Source organism: Electrona antarctica (assembly GCF_951216825.1).
Source record: "Electrona antarctica genome assembly, chromosome: 15".
Taxonomy (NCBI): Eukaryota; Metazoa; Chordata; class Actinopteri; order Myctophiformes; family Myctophidae; genus Electrona; species Electrona antarctica.
The window spans coordinates 16,379,401-16,399,769 of NC_136796.1; the positions used below are offsets into that span (position 1 = coordinate 16,379,401).

The following is a 20,369-nucleotide window of genomic DNA, read 5'->3' on the forward strand; positions in this document are numbered from 1 at the left end:
ACACACACACACACACACACACACACACACACGGCAGCCAGCCGTCCGTTCGTCCATTGCGGGGGGGCAGATCGGCAGGGTCGACCGTTCCGCGTGACACAGCGCTTAGAATTCACACAATGGACATGCATATATATATGCCGTATATATATACGTAGCACTGCCGTAATCCCTATCCCCAACCCCCATGCATCTCATTGATCTATTTGACCCTGAAGTCGACCCTTCACCCATCACCCCCCCCCCCCTCCCCACCTTGCCCAGGAGAGGTTGTGTTAAGCCCCCATATTGGTAGCGCAAGGGTGTCAAGCGCCAGAAATAGCAGACATACAAGCTCACAATATGTCATGCACACGACACGTTGTGAGCTTGTAGGTCTGCTACTTTTGGAGAGTAGAATGGAGAAGAGAAGAGAAGAGAAGAGAAGAGAAGAGAAGAGAAGAGAAGAGAAGAGAAGAGAAGAGAAGAGAAGAGAAGAGGAGAAACAAATGAATACAAAATGAAATATAACAGAGAAGAAAATAGGAGAGGAGAGAAGTAGAATGAAGAAGAGAAGAGAAACAACACATTAATAATAATAACAAATTATATATATATATATATATATATATATAGAGGAGAGGAGAGGAGAGGAGAGGAGAGGGGGTTGGGTTGGGGGTTAAGCCAGAGGGGTGAAAGTGTCAATGAGAAGGCCTGTTTCAATAGGGAGACATAAATCAATGTGTTCATGGATTTCTTTCGATATTCCCCAAACTGCTGTGCTCTCATATACGAGTGGAGCCCTGAGTCCTCTAAAGCCTCCCGTATAGGCTATAGATCCATCCCACCCATCTCTTCCTGCATGAGCTTTACTGTTTTCACTGCCTCGTACCGTTGACTTAAAAAAATAATAATAATACAAATATTGTTCTGAATACCGGCTTGTATAATCAGGAATATTTTAATAGCTGACAAGCTTACGGAGCATCACTTTGTGAAGCGATGTGAGCTCGTAGATCATCTGCCCTGTGCTTTAAATTAAATAGTTTGTAATCGTGATAGCCCTACTGAGTGACCAGTTTTTGTTGTTCTTTCTTTTTTCTACCCTTTTCCCTTTTCTAAGTTTTGAGGCATGTTGTGAACTGTGAAGGACCTTATTCATACGACCACATAGCGTCAAACGTGAAATAGGTTTTACCTTACCGCTTAAAAAGACATTTATGGTAGTTTGATAAAGTGGAACAAGAAAACGTCCAGTGCTCACTCTGTGATGGCCTTGATAGCTGGATTAGAGACCACAAAGCCATGCGAAGCTATTGACGACACACTGGTCTGTCTGTGTGTTTACAGTAATGCTGTCTGTCCACTAGAGGGTGCTAAGTGAGCCTGTAGATATGCCATTTATTTTGGGGCAAAATGTTCCCACCAGAATAAGGAAGGATGGTGGTTTTCAACCAGTGGTCTGGGGACCACCAGTGGACCTTGAGGGGGTTCCAGGTGGTCCCCATATGGAGAGTTGGTAACCAAATGAGTTGGTAACCAAATGGACCCTCATTAGATCTTTAAATCTTGAGAATGTAAAGAGGGTCCATTTGGTTTAATTTTACGCTCTCAAGAGTGAAAATATTGTTAAACATCTGCATTTCTTCATTTACAAGAAGTCTACACAATTAGAGAATGTAGAAGAATTGCTATTTTTTTATCAATGTTTAGCCTATACAGTATCAGGCTACTAGCCTACCTGTGTTATTTATCTCTTTTAGTTAAATGGTACCAATATGGTAGTTTTGTACTCAAATATATGCAGCATGGAATTGTGGACCAAATCAAACAACAACGTAGAACAACACATTCTAAGTTTTGAGAGCCTGCGAGGCGAGGCTAAATGTCATCAAATGGTGGTCCTCCGTGGCTCAAATGGCGAATGCATAATGGACCTTGATATGAAAAGGGTTGAAGACCACTGCTTTAAGTGGTTAAGGCAGAACACAGCGGGTCAGAGGTCATTCAGAGTCACAGCCTGGCTGAACAGCAGTGCTGATAGAGGGGGGGGGGGGGGGGGGGGGGGGGAGAGGGTCATAAATCATCTGTGATTCACTTGGACTTGACCATACTGACTACATGCTGATTTGGAGGAAATATCTGTTTGTTTGGGGTTTTTTTTAATCAAAATGACTAGTTATTATTATTATTATTATTATTATTATTGTTAGGGGTCCTTTATTTCATTCTGCACTTTTCAAACTAGCATGTAACCGCATTATGCATGGCTTTTCCAACTGCTAGATAGATGCTAGCTTACTAAATTACTGTTTACTATAGATGTTGGATACTTTTGAGCACAAATGTGCAACAAATGTTATTTAGATAGTCTACCATGTTGTTTTAGAAAGATTCATTGTTTACCTGGTATGCTATAGTTTCAAATACAGAATGTTATTTAGATAGCATATCGTTTAAGACTTTAGACAGATGCTATAGGTTCACTGTTACCTGCTATCATATAGTTTATAATGTACTGTATAGGCCTACAGTATGTTATTTAGATAGCATGTTGTTTAGACCAGTGGTTTTCAACCCTTTTTATTTCAAGGCCCATTATTTATTCGTCATTTGATGACATCAAGCCTCTCAGACCCAAAACTAAAGAATATTTTTTTGTCGTTGAGCCAAATAACAATTCTTCTACATTCTCTAATTGTGTAGACTTCTTGTAAATGAAGTAATGCAGATGTTTAACAATAATTTAACCCCTGAGAGCGTAAAATGAAACCAAATGTAACTTGACAGCAAAAGTCAACCGTGCGGCTCGATCCAGAACAACGCAAGTTCAAGGTTCCTTTATCTGTCACTGACACACTGGGAGACAGCCAGATGGATAATTAAATCACGCCCTGTGTGTGTGTGTGTGTGTGTGTGTGTGTGTGTGTGTGTGTGTGTGTGTGTGTGTGTGTGTGTGTGTGCGTGCTTGCGTGAGATTGTCCGTCCACCCCTTCATCTGTCCTCACGGCGTTAAGATTTAAGCTGTCAAGCACCCCCGCTCGTCCATTTGTCCGCCGATCCATACCACGTATTGATCAGCTATTCTCTCTGCTATAGCCAAACGAGGCTTGACCTTGAATTTCACCAGAGGTCATTCGTTCATTAGATCACTGGGCTTTGTTTTGTATATAGGCCGGTGGGTCCTGTCTCTAGCTGTGCCATCTGCCTTGGCGTTCAAATAGACCAAAAACAAAAGTATGTCGTTGTTGTTGGGTGGAAACCTTGTATGTCCAGAAGTGTTCATTATATATATATTTATATTTTTTTAACTTTTTAAAATATTGAAAATAGCAGATCTGCGAGCTTGTAGATCGGCCATTGTCGCTATACTTCTGTGCGACGCAATTTACGGAAAACATAGAAATAGAAAGTTGAAATATAGGGAAACACAAGGTTTTTGCCCCGACAGCAACGATATATGTCTCATGTTATCATGTGACTTGTTACATACTGTAAAGATATATGACAGGAGTATAGGCAGCTTGCACAGAGCACCTTCAATCGCCTCAATTTGATATTTCTATGTTAGTATATGTTTACTATCCGTGATGGAAAGTAACCAAGTGTATTAATTCACGTATTGTACTCAAGTACCATTTTGAGATACATTTACATTACTCACCATTGTTCCTCTAATTACTGTATGTATGCGGTTCTACTACATCCCAGAGTAAAATATTGTACTTTTTCTTTTTACTCCACTACAATTTTATGAAAACGTTACTTACAAGTTTGTTTGCAGATTAATGTTACAAAAAATAAATACACATTAACCAATTAAGACCAATTTTGTTTTATGTTGACTATTTGTGTCAAACTAAAATAATGTCTATTGTGAGCTTATAGATCGGCTATTTTCAAAAGATTGTTCTGCCTGGCCTGGGCCATGGCTCAGTGGTCCAGGCACCTTGGCTGGTAATCCAGTCTGGCAGTGTGCCGCGGGTTCGACTCCCGATCCCGACGGCCTTTACTGCATGTCTTCCCCCCCATCTCTCTCCCCATTTCCTGTCAGCCTACTGTCTGTCCCTCCATAAAATATATAAAAATAAAAGGCGAAAGCCACAAAAAAAACATTAAAAAAAAAAAAAGATTGTTCTGCCCCAAATAGTTTAATTCATATATGATAACGAGTCCATATGAGGCATGTGAGCTGATATTCATAAGATCTCTTTCAGTATTCACACACACACACACACACACTCACACCGCTGACCACCAGCTGTGCGGAGGCCATGCCCCTCCTCCTGGGGGGAGGGGTCACGCACTGTTCGCTTCCTTCCTCCGGGAGCCCATCAATCACACAGAGCTCCTCCCCCTCCCCCCTCCTATTGGTCCATCTACTCTCCTGCAGGTCCTGAAGGTGGAGGTCAGGGGTGAGAGGTCATGGGTCATCCTTTGACCCTCACTCCTCCCCCCTTTAAAGACACACACACACACACACACACACACACACACACACACACACACACACACACACACACACACACACACACACACTGCCCTTGTCCTCTTTTGTCCCTTCAAGCTGCAATGACCATGAACATGGACCAAGAGACAGACAGACAGACAGACAGACAGACAGACAGACAGACAGACAGACAGACAGACAGACAGACATGTTCCATTTGTACACACTCAGAATTACAGACCCATCATGGGTCCATATGGTTCCATTTGTACTGTTGTACACACTCATAGTTAAAATACCTGTAAGCTAGGGTACATTTGGTTCCATTTGTACACTTTAGAGTTACAGATTTGCCAGGTTCCATTTGGTTCCATTTCTACACTCAGAGTTACAGATTTGTTCCATTGCATTTGTAGGCTACACTCGATCATTTCGTTGTGGACATCCCTGGAAACCCCCTCAGGGACCCCACTTTGAGAAAAATCTGCCCAGTAGTTCTTTGTTCATGGACAGATTACAAGTTCACACATAAACTCACAAACAAGCCTTTTAATTGATGTCTCTTACTATTTAGGCTCCCATACCCTTACTACCCAAGTGCCCCCTTTGCCTGACTACAATGTTTTGCATTAAACACTGTGGGAAAAAAAGAAAAGAAAGATGCTATGAATGAATAGTAATAGCAATACAAACAAGCAATGGAGTGAAAGACTTGCAATTAGTGCCCCCTAACTGCATTTGGCTCTAACTTTACAGTAAAAGTCTAGTTTTGATTTAGATAAAATCGAAACTATTTTATTCAACAAAAAAAAACACACAAATCAAAGCAATGAATGGCAAATAAGCACTGCTTTCTATTCAATAATAGTTGTGGTCGGATAGAAAATGAAAATGTTTCTTTTAATAAAAGATATAAACTTTCTCTCACATACTCCATGTGCAGTACCTCCTTGTACCCCTAGGGGTACACATCCCCCCATGTGAGAACCCACTGGTTGTAGCCCACAGCCTGGCGTGGTGTCCACTTTGAACGTGACATATATACTGTCAAGTGTCAACAAATCAATACTATAACAATACACTGGCTTATGCCATTGCTTACCGAGCCTGTCTGCTCTAGCCTACTGCAATGCTTCATTTGGTTGAGAATGATACAAGAACGTTTAAGACATCACATACTTTTGTTATAAAGTTAAAGCTCTGTAATATTGGTAGTGGTTGTTCAGTAACCATGTAAAATAGCTCTATAGTACTATAGGCCTATTGTGATAGTAATCATTGATAGAGTGTTTGTTCAATAACATTGCGGAGCGGTCTTGATACCGGAAGGTCGCCAGTTCGAATCAGCGGTCCGACACGTTAAAATTACCACCGCTGTAGTGCCCTGGAACAAGGCATTGAACCACTACGATGAAATGTTCTATGAGCAGGGCCTGGCTGGAAACAAGTTCTTGAGCTTAGCCCAGATACCCTGGGTAAATATAGTAATCATTTCATTTCATTTCATTTCATTTCATTTCAAGGTTCTCCATGTCTCTCCAAATCTTTAGGCCTCACTCACACCTAAGACACTTGTGTCCTGTGTCTTCTGTGTGTCATGGCCGCCTCAATGCATTTCCAATGGGAGTCACATGGTTTCATGACACAACCTTGTTGCATGCTGTCTTCAAACACTCTATAGTCTAGCAATGATTACTATCACAACAAAGAGCGATTTAATCATTTAACACTTATTTAACCACTGTTGTTTATGTCAACAACATTACACACACACACACTCACACACACACACACACACACACACACACACACACACACACACACACACACACACACACACACACACACACACACACACACACACACACACACACACACACACACACACACACACACACACACACGTGCACGCATGCACTGATGCATACACTCAAATGTGCAGGACACAGCAATCACATGTGAACATGTTGGCTATATTTATCCCAAACACCCAAGTGTTTCATTCCATTATCCATCCATCCATCCATCCATCCATCCATCCATCCATCCGTTATTTTTTACATTCTTTTGAAAGTATCAAATGTTTAAATATGTATTTCTATATTTAAGTTTTTACGTGTCATATCTCTTGATTACGCAGCCTAAAAGGCCATACAGAAATGACATGTGTGTTCATATTATAGCCCAATGTTTGATGCAAAAAAAGACAATCGATGGTCAACTTGAATGTTGTCATTGTGACAGCGCTGTCCTTCCATCCATGCAGTGAGGAGAGGATCAGTCAATGCTATCAGATTGATTAGAGGAGGGGGACACACACCATTAATAATATTCATTCAGTTATTGATCCACTACTCCTCTCTTTTTGTCTGCAACGGAGAGGAACAAAGAGCTTGTTCACCCTGTATGATGACCCTAACCAATTAACCAACCTATATCAGTGGTGCTCAAACATTTTACATTTCTAGGACATTCATAAGTCTGAGCGTGTACACATTAGATGAAACCAAAAGGACCAAAAGTGTGATGAGTTAAGTTACTAGTTAACTTTGTAGATGTATTATTACAAAGCATACTTTAACCACTTCAACCCTATTTCAACTATTTCTATTTGAAAATAAAAACGATCTACAAGCTCACAACGCGCCGTAATCCGACGTGTTGTGTGCTTTTAGATCAGCCGTTTTAAATTTAAGACATTATGATAACTTGTGAAACGGGATATTCTGCATAATGAGTATACTTTTACTTTTGGTACATTAAGTATATTTTGATGGCAAAAAAATTGTACTTTTTACTTAAGTAAATTTACTTTTACATGTATTTCCACATTGCCGTATTGACGCTTTTACGTAAAGTTAAACGTTTGCGTACCTGTTCCACTACTGTAACAATGGAATCATGTTTATTTAACCCATTCTGGACGGGAAACCCTTTTGGTGTTTTAAGTTATATACGTATACTTTAGCTATTGGAAAATAGCAGATCTACAGGCTCATAGCGCGGCACCGAGTGCCGCGCTATGAGCCTGTAGATCTGCTGTTTTTCAAAAATCGTGAAAATGTGTTGCAAATCTTTGAATATTCTTTCAGAGCGAACGTTAGAATCATGCACGTGTTTGTTTATGTACAGTATGGCTGAGGTGGAGACGTGCCTCGTCCCATTCACGCCGATGAGGGGTGACATATGAACCTCGAGGGCCACCATCCATGGTTAATGAGCTGGACCCTGCCGACGACCAATTAAAACGGAGGCACATAATGACAGTCTGAAATATGAGCCGGACCGAGTGTATGGACACGCTGCTGGCTGATGGATGGGTCCGTGTCACAGGGAGCGCACGCACGCACACACACACACACACACACACACACACACACACACACACACACACACACACACACACACACACACACACACACACACACACACACACACACACACACACACACACACACACACACACACACACACACACACACACACACCACAGAGGTAGACACTAGCATCAATGGTTAATTATAAAAAAGGGGTGGTGGGTGTCGTCAGGTCAAAGGTAAGCATGAGGGGCGGAGCCTGGATATCGACTACATCAAGGCCCCGCCCCCTCCTTGTTTGTCCTTCCCCCACTTATAGCCATCACCGGTCAAGACCAATTCCAATCTGCTACAATGTTGTCTAGTACTGTGTTGTATACACACACGTGCGTGCACGCGCGCGCGCGCGCACACACACGCACACACACACACACACACACACACACACACACACACACACACACACACACACACACACACACACACACACACACACACACACACACACACACACACACACACGGCAGGCAGAAATCATGTATCTCCATATCCATCCATCCATCCATCCATCTATCCATCCATCATTTCCAAAATTGTCTAGCCCTATAGCTGTTGTTATAGCTGGTCTGATCAAAGACTGGCTAAAAAGTAATAAATTAATAAAACATGTCTTACAACATATATTATCGTCTCTGTCGGGTGGAAACCTCACATGTCCAAAATTGTTACTTTTCACATCAGGATTCAAATTAAAAACAACAAAAAGTAGCCGATTTACAGCGTCTATTACAGCGTCACACAAAAACAGCGAAAGGCTCAAAACACGCCGTTTCGTGCCACGTTTCGAGCTTGCTACTTTTGATGCTTTTGTGTGACGCTGTGGTATGATCAAGTAGGGCGGGGGGAGAGAAAGACAACATATAAAGTTAGAATATGAAGATGAGAGGTTTCTGCCCAACAGCAACAATAATGTAAGGAACGCTGTAGGCCTATATTGACATCTTCCCAAACCTGTCTACTCAGCTCTTTTAGGAAAGATAATGATATGCATTCTTTGAGTGTGAGCACAAGTGTTACTATATTGACCCATAGTGCCTATACTCGTAAAGTGTGCTTATGGATTTATCGTATCAAACATTGATGTTAACCCTTACCTAGCATTGGTTGTGGGCGCACGCCCACTAAGCCTCTAGTACAATGTATCATGTACAGTGTTTATTTCTTGTGAGTACAGACTAGACTTTCCTAAAGCCAGAGATGCCAAAACTGAGATGGTTTGGACATGTACAGACGAGGGATAGTGAGATGGTTTGGACATGTATTGAGGAGGGACAGTGAGATGGTTTGGACATGTACAGAGGAGGGACAGTGAGATGGTTTGGACATGCACAGTGGAGGGACAGTGAGATGGTTTGGACATGTACAGAGTATAGTGAGATGGTTTGGACATGTACAGAGGAAGGGATAGTGAAATGGTTTGGACAGAGGAAGTGATAGTGAGATGGTTTGGACATGTACAGAGGAAGGGATAGTGAGATGGTTTGGACATGTACAGAGGAGGGACAGTGAGATGGTTTGGACATGTACAGAGGAGGGACAGTGAGATGGTTTGGACATGTACAGAGGAAGTGATAGTGAGATGGTTTGGACATGTACAGAGGAGGGACAGTGAGATGGTTTGGACATGTACAGAGGAAGGGATAGTGAGATGGTTTGGACATGTACAGAGGAGGGACAGTGAGATGGTTTGGACATGTACAGAGGAAGGGATAGTGAGTAGATGGACGTTGAGGTTGGAACTGCCAGGCAGGAGGCCTATAGAGGAAGACCAAAGAGGAGATTTATGGATGTAGTGCAAAGAGGACATGTAGTTAGTCGATGTGAGAGAAGAGGCAGAGGACAGGGTGAGATGGAGGGAAAAGCCAAAAGGAAAGGTGGAAGACAGACGAGACATTCCAAAGTCACAAAGATAGCCTGCCATTGGCACTTTCAATGGAAAGCCAACGGATGTATAGCCCAAGCCTTTGCACAGAGAAATGTGTGTGTGTGTGTGTGTGTGTGTGTGTGTGTGTGTGTGTGTGTGTGTGTGTGTGTGTGTGTGTGTGTGTGTGTGTGTGTGTGTGTGTGTGCGTGCGTGTGGGACTCACATTGGACCACCAGGCGTCCCAGCGCTGTGCGTCTCATCCTGGTGCCGGGACGGTTGGCGGCGCACACGTACACGCCGGAGTGCTGCAGGCTCACGTCGGAGATCATCAGGTTCCCTGTCCCCAACACCTGGATGCCCTCCACACCGATGGAGCGCCCGTCTGCAATAGTGTCAAATGTGTTACTGTCTGTTACCCATTAAATCAGCGGGTCTGCTACTGACGGTAGGCCACTGTTTAGCTGTGCTCCACTGTTATGCTCAAATGAGTGACCCTAAAGAATTCTGAGGCAACATGGCATCAACTAGGTGGTGAATAGTTGTGAAATGGTCGTCTACATTTCATGATCGTTGTCTAACCAGCTTGCTAAAGCTGGTAAAAAAAATCATGGCTGCATAAAGGCCCTATTCATATAGTCCAGTTTTCGGTGAAGAGGTGACCACCGTTTTGGTTAGTAAAAACTGAGAGATTTGTGTTGTGTGAGCGGTGACCACCGCATCGTTGTAGTTTTCGGTGGTCACCTCTTCACCGAAAACTGGACTATGAATAGGCCTTAACACTGACCTCGTGGTACACAGTCATGTAAGCAACAGAGCTGCAGCTAATCAAATGAATAATGTGTGTTGGATTTTATGTGTGTCAATACTGCACGCTTCACTTGCACATTGGCATGCCCTCGGCTCTGGACACACTAGGATTAAATCTAACACACGGTCATTATTAATGTGTTTTAATTGGTGCGACTGTGTTGCTTACTAGTCTGCCACGTTTTTAACCCATTCAAAATCATTTTAGATTTTAGGTACAGTTATAGCAACATACATTTTTTCTGAAAACTCTTATTTAGAACAGTGGCTCTCAAAAATAGCAAACATTTTCAGGGAGGAGGGGACGACGACGACAAATACATATCATTTTGGGGGTCCTTGACACGATAAAGTTTGAGATCTACTGATTTTAGAATCGGCCTCAGGTCTTAATGAGATGTAGTTTGTAACCAAACAAACAAACAAACAACAAAAAAACATCCTACCCAGCCTGCTCCAGGAGACGATGGGTCGGGGGTTGCCTGTGGCGATGCACTCCAAGATGGCGGTCTGGTGGACAGTGATGGTGATGTTCTGGGGTCCGGACAGGATGACCGGCTCCCTGTACGTCTTGGGAGCTCCGCCTGGATGGATGGATGGATGGATGGATGGATGGGCACAGCAGGGAGAAGTACAGCCTGTTAAGTCTCTGGAATGCTAGGGTTTAAGATGGAGTGCCGCAATTGTTTTACTTTTTCTGTTTTGTATGCGTCTATGGACGCATTTCCTCTGGTGAAAATGGATATTATTTTTCGCTCTACTGTAGTTATTTGGTGTTCGAGTGGTTAAGTATGCGAGGGGCATCATCATCATCACACCTGGAAGTTATGTGGGAACGCCTACTGAGTGGCAAAAAAAACAACTTTCTGGCCTTGACAGCCCATACATCCAAACAGAAAAGTCCTATTGCATTAAACGACGTTAAACATACGTTATATCACTTTGCCACTCACTTTGCCACTCGATTTGCCACTCACTTTAAGCATGCGCATAGCCGCTATTCTTTTTCCCACAAAAAACGTGTTTTCCCACAATAACCCTATAGGTGGAGTTGGAGGAGGGTTTTTTTTTACCCGTGACGTTGAGCGTAGCTTCGTGGCTGTAGCGTGTGTTGGCGATGTTGGCGGCGGTGCAGCGGTAAACGCCGGCGTCCCCTCGCTTCACGCCCGTCACCTGGAGGATCCCCATCGGCAGCAGAGTGAACCTGACAACATAATGGACACGGTTATACTGAGCGTCTTCTCAAACCTGTTTTGTCTCAGGTCACCCCTGTAAATAACTTACTCTAATAGAACCTTACATTTACGGCATATTATGGCACACAAATATGTAAATCTTTGCCCCTAAGATACACAGTATGGAGAGTCACAAGGATAACTTGGAGAATATTAGTTTCCATTACGACAGACAAATTAAACATCTTCATACTTGATATTTAACCACTTGAACCCCATCATCCCTATTCTGGGGGGAATATTCATCAGAAATAGCAGATTTACAAGCTCACAGTGTGTCAAACGTGCCACAACGTGATGAAAAGTACAAAGACTAATCATAGTGTGTATTCCTGCATCGAGTGATCTTGGTACATAGGTATGGATTCATTGGAGATTCTGACTTTCAAATGTACATACATGTTGTTTTGATTGTATTGTATTTGTATTGTATTGTTCCACTTTTTGCTTTGCCAATGTAAACGTATGTTTTCTCATGCCAATAAAGCCATTTGAATTGAATTGAATCTGTGTGGCAGGGGGAGTGATCAATGAGGTCTGTCTCTGCCAGTTCACAGGCACACCTGCAGCACATTGTGTCAATTAAATGAAGGACAGCTGCTGTGTATAAGGGAGCTAATGTGCTTGTGTTGCAGTGAGAGGCTAGCTGGCTCCAGACAGAGTCCACACAAAACGCCACATTCCTGCCTCTCTCTACCGGTTATCAGTGTTGCTCAGAGGTCTCTCTCTCTACCTGTTGTCAGTGTTGCCCAGAGGTCTCTCTCTCTACCCGTTATCAGTGTTGCTCAGAGGTCTCTCTCTCTACCTGTTATCAGTGTTGCTCAGAGGTCTCTCTCTCTACTTGTTATCAGTGTTGCTCAGAGGTCTCTCTCTCTACTTGTTATCAGTGTTGCCCAGAGGTCTCTCTACCTGTTATCAGTGTTGCTCAGAGGTCTCTCTCTCTACTTGTTATCAGTGTTTACTCAGAGGTCTCTCTCTCTACTTGTTATCAGTGTTGCCCAGAGGTCTCTCTACCTGTTATCAGTGTTGCTCAGAGGTCTCTCTCTCTACCTGTTATCAGTGTTTCCCAGAGGTCTCTCTCTCTCTACTTGTTATCAGTGTTGCTCAGAGGTCTCTCTACCTGTTATCAGTGTTGCTCAGATGTCTCTCTACCTGTTATCAGTGTTTCCCAGAGGTCTCTCTCTCTCTACCTGTTATCAGTGTTGCTCAGATGTCTCTCTACCTGTTATCAGTGTTGCCCAGAGGTCTCTCTCTCTCTACCTGTTATCAGTGTTGCCCAGAGGTCTCTCTCTCTCTACCTGTTATCAGTGTTGCTCAGATGTCTCTCTACCTGTTATCAGTGTTGCCCAGAGGTCTCTCTCTCTCTACCTGTTATCAGTGTTGCCCAGAGGTCTCTCTCTCTCTACCTGTTATCAGTGTTGCTCAGAGGTCTCTCTCTCTCTACCTGTTATCAGTGTTGCTCAGAGGTCCCTCTACCTGTTATCAGTGTTGCCCAGAGGTCTCTCTCTCTCTACCTGTTATCAGTGTTGCTCATATGTCTCTCTACCTGTTATCAGTGTTGCTCAGATGTCTCTCTATACCTGTTATCAGTGTTTCCCAGAGGTCTCTCTCTCTCTACCTGTTATCAGTGTTGCTCAGAGGTCTCTCTCTCTCTACCTGTTATCAGTGTTGCTCAGAGGTCCCTCTACCTGTTATCAGTGTTGCCCAGAGGTCTCTCTCTCTCTACCTGTTATCAGTGTTGCTCAGATGTCTCTCTACCTGTTATCAGTGTTGCTCAGAGGTCTCTCTACCTGTTATCAGTGTTTCCCAGAGGTCTCTCTCTCTCTACCTGTTATCAGTGTTGCCCAGAGGTCTCTCTCTCTCTACCTGTTAATTGAATTGAATTGAATCTGTGTGGCAGGGGGAGTGATCAATGAGGTCTGTCTCTGCCAGTTCACAGGCACACCTGCAGCACATTGTGTCAATTAAATGAAGGACAGCTGCTGTGTATAAGGGAGCTAATGTGCTTGTGTTGCAGTGAGAGGCTAGCTGGCTCCAGACAGAGTCCACACAAAACGCCACATTCCTGCCTCTCTCTACCGGTTATCAGTGTTGCTCAGAGGTCTCTCTCTCTACCTGTTGTCAGTGTTGCCCAGAGGTCTCTCTCTCTACCCGTTATCAGTGTTGCTCAGAGGTCTCTCTCTCTACCTGTTATCAGTGTTGCTCAGAGGTCTCTCTCTCTACTTGTTATCAGTGTTGCTCAGAGGTCTCTCTCTCTACTTGTTATCAGTGTTGCCCAGAGGTCTCTCTACCTGTTATCAGTGTTGCTCAGAGGTCTCTCTCTCTACTTGTTATCAGTGTTGCTCAGAGGTCTCTCTCTCTACTTGTTATCAGTGTTGCTCAGAGGTCTCTCTACCTGTTATCAGTGTTGCTCAGAGGTCTCTCTCTCTACCTGTTATCAGTGTTTCCCAGAGGTCTCTCTCTCTCTACTTGTTATCAGTGTTGCTCAGAGGTCTCTCTACCTGTTATCAGTGTTGCTCAGATGTCTCTCTACCTGTTATCAGTGTTTCCCAGAGGTCTCTCTCTCTCTACCTGTTATCAGTGTTGCTCAGATGTCTCTCTACCTGTTATCAGTGTTGCCCAGAGGTCTCTCTCTCTCTACCTGTTATCAGTGTTGCCCAGAGGTCTCTCTCTCTCTACCTGTTATCAGTGTTGCTCAGATGTCTCTCTACCTGTTATCAGTGTTGCCCAGAGGTCTCTCTCTCTCTACCTGTTATCAGTGTTGCCCAGAGGTCTCTCTCTCTCTACCTGTTATCAGTGTTGCTCAGAGGTCTCTCTCTCTCTACCTGTTATCAGTGTTGCTCAGAGGTCCCTCTACCTGTTATCAGTGTTGCCCAGAGGTCTCTCTCTCTCTACCTGTTATCAGTGTTGCTCATATGTCTCTCTACCTGTTATCAGTGTTGCTCAGATGTCTCTCTATACCTGTTATCAGTGTTTCCCAGAGGTCTCTCTCTCTCTACCTGTTATCAGTGTTGCTCAGAGGTCTCTCTCTCTCTACCTGTTATCAGTGTTGCTCAGAGGTCCCTCTACCTGTTATCAGTGTTGCCCAGAGGTCTCTCTCTCTCTACCTGTTATCAGTGTTGCTCAGATGTCTCTCTACCTGTTATCAGTGTTGCTCAGAGGTCTCTCTACCTGTTATCAGTGTTTCCCAGAGGTCTCTCTCTCTCTACCTGTTATCAGTGTTGCCCAGAGGTCTCTCTCTCTCTACCTGTTATCAGTGTTGCTCAGATGTCTCTCTACCTGTTATCAGTGTTGCTCAGAGGTCTCTCTACCTGTTATCAGTGTTTCCCAGAGGTCTCTCTCTCTCTACCTGTTATCAGTGTTGCTCAGAGGTCCCTCTACCTGTTATCAGTGTTGCCCAGAGGTCTCTCTCTCTCTACCTGTTATCAGTGTTGCTCAGATGTCTCTCTACCTGTTATCAGTGTTGCTCAGAGGTCTCTCTACCTGTTATCAGTGTTTCCCAGAGGTCTCTCTACCTGTTATCAGTGTTTCCCAGAGGTCTCTCTCTCTCTACCTGTTATCAGTGTTTCCCAGAGGTCTCTCTCTCTCTACCTGTTATCAGTGTTGCTCAGATGTCCCTCTACCTGTTATCAGTGTTTCCCAGAGGTCTCTCTCTCTCTACCTGTTATCAGTGTTTCCCAGAGGTCTCTCTCTCTCTACCTGTTATCAGTGTTGCTCAGAGGTCTCTCTACCTGTTATCAGTGTTGCCCAGAGGTCTCTCTCTCTCTACCTGTTATCAGTGTTTTCCAGAGGTCTCTCTCTCTCTACCTGTTATCAGTGTTGCTCAGAGGTCTCTCTCTCTACCTGTTATCAGTGTTGCCCAGAGGTCTCTCTACCTGTTATCAGTGTTTCCCAGAGGTCTCTCTCTCTCTACCTGTTATCAGTGTTGCCCAGAGGTCTCTCTCTCTACCTGTTATCAGTGTTGCCCAGAGGTCTCTCTACCTGTTATCAGTGTTTCCCAGAGGTCTCTCTCTCTCTACCTGTTATCAGTGTTGCCCAGAGGTCTCTCTCTCTCTACCTGTTATCAGTGTTGCTCAGAGGTCTCTCTCTCTACCTGTTATCAGTGTTGCTCAGAGGTCTCTCTACCTGTTATCTGTGTTGCTCAGAGGTCTCTCTCTCTACCTGTTATCAGTGTTGCTCAGAGATCTCTCTACCTGTTATCAGTGTTGCTCAGAGGTCTCTCTCTCTCTCTACCTGTTATCAGTGTTGCTCAGAGATCTCTCTACCTGTTATCAGTGTTGCTCAGAGGCACATGGTCTCTCTCCCAGGTGATGTGGGCCTCGGGGACCCCGTTGACCAGACACTGGAAGCGAGCCACTCCCCCCTCGTCCACCCACATGGACTCTGGGTGGCGGTGAAACTTAGGCAGAGCTGAGGGGAAAGAAAACACAAGCACGTGCACACACACGAGACATTAATTACAAATAATAATGTGTATTCTGTTTATTTCCATATCACATTAGAACTCATCGATCGTGTGTGTGTGTGTGTGTGTGTGTGTGTGTGTGTGTGTGTGTACACGTGCACATTCCCACACACACCGTAACACATGCACAAACGCACATTTGTTAATATACGTATATCCGTCCCGTGGTCCATTATCTCTCTCTCTCTGTCTGTCTCTGTCTCTCTCTGTATGTGTGTGTGTGTGTGTGTGTGTGTGTGTGTGTGTGTGTGTGTGTGTGTGTGTGTGTGTGTGTGTGTGTGTGTGTGTGTGTATTCTTAATAACCTGGTCATTGCCATAATCAATAACCACCCTCTCCCACTCCCCCCCCCCCCCACGCACACACACACACAGAGGGTTGGCATGTGCAAATGAGAGAGCATCACCATGGTAACACTGACTCTACACTGACCAAACACCACCCAGGGTCCGACATTATTTATATTCACTGGATTAACCATAAACCACTGCTTTTATAGAGCTGTGTGTGTGTGTGTGTGTGTGTGTGTGTGTGTGTGTGTGTGTGTGTGTGTGTGTGTGTGTGTGTGTGTGTGTGTGTGTGTGTGTGTGTGTGTGTGTGTGTGCGTGCGTGCGTGCGTGCGTGCGTGCGTGCGTGCGTGCGTGCGTGCGTGCGTGCGTGCGTGCGTGCGTGCGTGCGTGCGTGCGTGCGTGCGTGCGTGCGTGCTGTTTTATTTAGACCTGGAACAGTATACATTATTATAACTCTCAATCCGGGAAGCCCTTTTAGTATAGTTGTAGTTGTACAGTAGACGAATCCACAGTTGCAGCCATAGCTGAGGTGTACCAATAATGAGCAGCTTGACACCTCAGTATTGATTGCCTACACCTGGCCTACAGGGCACCGTTCCATGGATTTGTTTGTCTATAGCAACATCCTTTTTTATTTTTTTTAATAAATATTTTAAGTCATTCAGAAAACCTAGGTCAGAATTTAGAAGGTGTTTTTTAGAATCCGTTTAATTTACCGGGTACTATGCTGTTGCTGTATTTTATCTGTCTAATAAACGGTCAACGCGTCAAATTATGTGAGCTTGAAGATCTGCTGTTTTATGTAACGGAAAAGCCTGTTTTCTTTCACATTCCATTACAAAAATAAAAATAGAGGAAATAAAAATGTTTGGCATCTTATTTCTGTCCCCAGCCCACCACATGTGCAATGCAGTACTTAGTTTAGACCAGTCATTGGTTAGACAGTCATTAGTCCGACATCGACAACCTATCTCTACCCTATCCAAAACATAACCGCAAGCACGGGAGCAGCGCAGTTCGAGCGGTAGTCCGACCATTGTTTCCGAGGTCCTTTAAAATATAAAAGGTTACTTCTTGCACAATTGTTCCTTAAATAAGGGGTCCTCAGGCTTACTACAGGTGGTCTCCAAATCTGAGTGCGATAGGAACTTTTTAACTTTGTTTTAATGAATTCAACATATTAACTAGCAATATGTAGTGGGGTCCCTGCTTCATCTCTATCAGCTGAGGGGGTCATGTGCTTAAAAACCTTGAAGACCCCTGCTTCAGAGGAGGGGACACAAGACGAGCATGTCAGAGGGGGTCTTGGGTTGCCAGGTATGGGGCGAAGGTGTTCGCCATGTGACGCGCCATTTATAACCCCCATATGGCTTGTTTTGACAGGGAGGGGAGGGAAACCGCTGCCGAGAAGCTTGGACCTCGCACAACAACAAAGCCATTCCTCAGCCTCCCGCTTGCCGTTTTTATGACTACCTCCCCAACCTGTCTCTCCAGCTCTTTAACAAACAAATACATTTTCAGGTCGGGATACCAATGGAACTCATGCCACAATTATTTTATTATTCTTTTTTTATTATTATTATTCTCTCTCACTGATTGGAGGACATTTTGTAACCCAAAATGTATTTTCTGTTACTGAACAAACACTCGACTTATTTAACTATACGCGTTTTGTTTTAACCGGAAAAACCAAACCAAACATCACTTGTAATTGAACTTGTAATTTAGCCCTGAGAGTGTGCAAATGGAAAGGGATGGTTAAAGTTGTCCACTCTCGGAGCTACAAATGGGAAAAATAAGATAAAGGCATAAAAATATGAATGATACAACGTCCACAAGGGTTTTATGTGTATAAAACCCAAAAGGTTGTACAGCAACACGAAGAACACAAAAAAAGCAGTTATTTAGGCCTCCCGCTTTGCCGTTTTCTTTTTCATGACTTTGTGTAGGATGAAGCCGGTATAGGTCACTATAAATAAAGTCTAGGCCTGGGGGGGAATGGCCGTACAGCTCGATCTGTCCTGGAGTGACACAGGGGAGAGAGTTATCCCCGGTTTAAATCAGTTTGATGACTGCACCTTATTGTGTAATCCCTATACCGCTTCAAAGTGCACTCAATCACAATGCTCACATGGCTACTTCATGGCTTTTCACTGCAGCTCTGCTGCGGCCTCTTCTCTTCTTCATTAAACCATCGCTGGCAAAATGTATATCTTACACTTATACAGGACCACTTCGACCATTTTCAACCTCATCTCCTTGCCTAATGCTCATTGTAAGATGCCACCCTTTCAAACGGTATTATCATTATTATTATTTTACTTTAATGCAAGAACAATACAGCTTCTATTTCAGCATGATAACTTTCCAGGAACTGGATGAGAAAGACTGTAGTTTCTATTAGCTTGGAATCCCCACCGATGATGTAGTAGGCATGTTTCTGAACTGTCCACCAATGAGACACAGGGTGAGTAGACAGAAATGGTGCCATACTATAATGAGCATTAGATTAGAGGACCAAGTATATAAAGATATAGGTTGAAAATGGGTGAAGTGCTATTGGACACATTTGGTTACACTCTCTGAGTTAAATTAAAGATGTTGTAAGTGATATTTTGGTTAAAGCAAAAAAACGTCATTGTTAAAAACTTTGAGCTCTATATTGTCATAGTAATCATTGCTTGTTTGCTTGTTTGTGCAATAACAGGGGACCCCCTGTCTCTTCAGCTCTTAAACACAGAATACATTTTCAGGTGGATTGTAAATTCCATCCAATGAGAGAGATCTCCTCATTGGATAATTTCAACTTTTGTTCCAGTTTCAGTACCTGATTTCGTCAAATTAGTATCTCAACCTAAAACTTGTGAAAACTTGTGATATGGGACATTCTTCATAATGAAAACTTTTACTTTTGATGCCAATACTTTTGTAGGCCTACTTTTACAAGTAAAGTTTCAAATACAGGCATTTTACTTGTATTTACACATTGTGATATCCATACTTTTACTAGAGTAATATAGGTATATTGGCTGGACCGGCGATGCACCTGTTGTCTGCCTGCCTGTGTCCCTTTTATGCCCATACAGTATGTGGATCCCTGATGTCACCAGCCTTTGCCCGTATGGCCCATACAGACGTGTGTGTGAGACTCACATGCCACCTGGACCTTGGCCTTGCGGCTGACCAGCATGCCGTAGCGGTTCTGCGCGGCACAGTCATACTCGCCGGCGCCGGGGTCGCCGCCGTCCCGCCGCTTCTGGAAGCTCTGGATGTGCAGCGTTCCGTTGGCCAGCACGCGCACCCGCGGGCCGGTGGGCACCGGGACGCCGTTGCGCCGCCACGTCACCATGATGGGACCCTCGCCGCCCTCCACCCGACAGTCCAGCATCAGGGGCCGGTCCCTCACGGCGATGACGTCGCTGGGCTCCAGCAGGAATGCCAGCTCGGACGATCGACATACGTCTGGCGGGAGGAGAAAGAGAGAGAAAAAGAGAGATTTGAGTTTAAAGGGTCCTTTATTAAGCACTGCCGGGTTGTACGGACCATTACATGAACTCGACTACATGCCTAACTTATGGATTTGTTTTTACGTCCGCATACCCCGTCCAGGACAGGCTTCAGACGCGCCTCCTCAGGAGACTTGGCTCAGATCTGAACCCATTCAATCTGGTGTTAGGAACCCGTTGCGACCTCAGGGTTCGAACCCACAACCTTCCGCATGAAAGGCATATGCTCTAACCACTACACTAGGGCGGCCCTACTACATGCCTAACTTATATGTGAGCAAAAGGAAACAAGTCACATTAACACGCCAGCCTCCAAAACCAGATCAGAAAGAGAAGAGCAGTTCATCATGATCCCCCACTGTACACAATACTCCCCTTAATGCCCACTTTACGTTAC

General features: G+C 44.1%; 1 protein-coding gene across 1 annotated transcript in view; it reads right to left on the minus strand.

Moving 5' to 3' along the window:
- The window catches only part of LOC306938860 (immunoglobulin superfamily DCC subclass member 3-like), a 46,077-nt gene that overhangs the window by 11,251 nt on the left and 14,457 nt on the right, over positions 1–20,369 (minus strand). Inside the window, exons 2-6 of the mRNA XM_079523214.1 lie at positions 19,620–19,928; positions 15,978–16,122; positions 11,551–11,681; positions 10,924–11,061; positions 9,894–10,052 (exon numbers count right to left, since the gene is read on the minus strand). Of these exons, the coding sequence (XP_079379340.1) occupies positions 9,894–10,052; positions 10,924–11,061; positions 11,551–11,681; positions 15,978–16,122; positions 19,620–19,928 (882 nt within the window). The remainder of the gene's footprint in view (positions 1–9,893; positions 10,053–10,923; positions 11,062–11,550; positions 11,682–15,977; positions 16,123–19,619; positions 19,929–20,369) is intronic.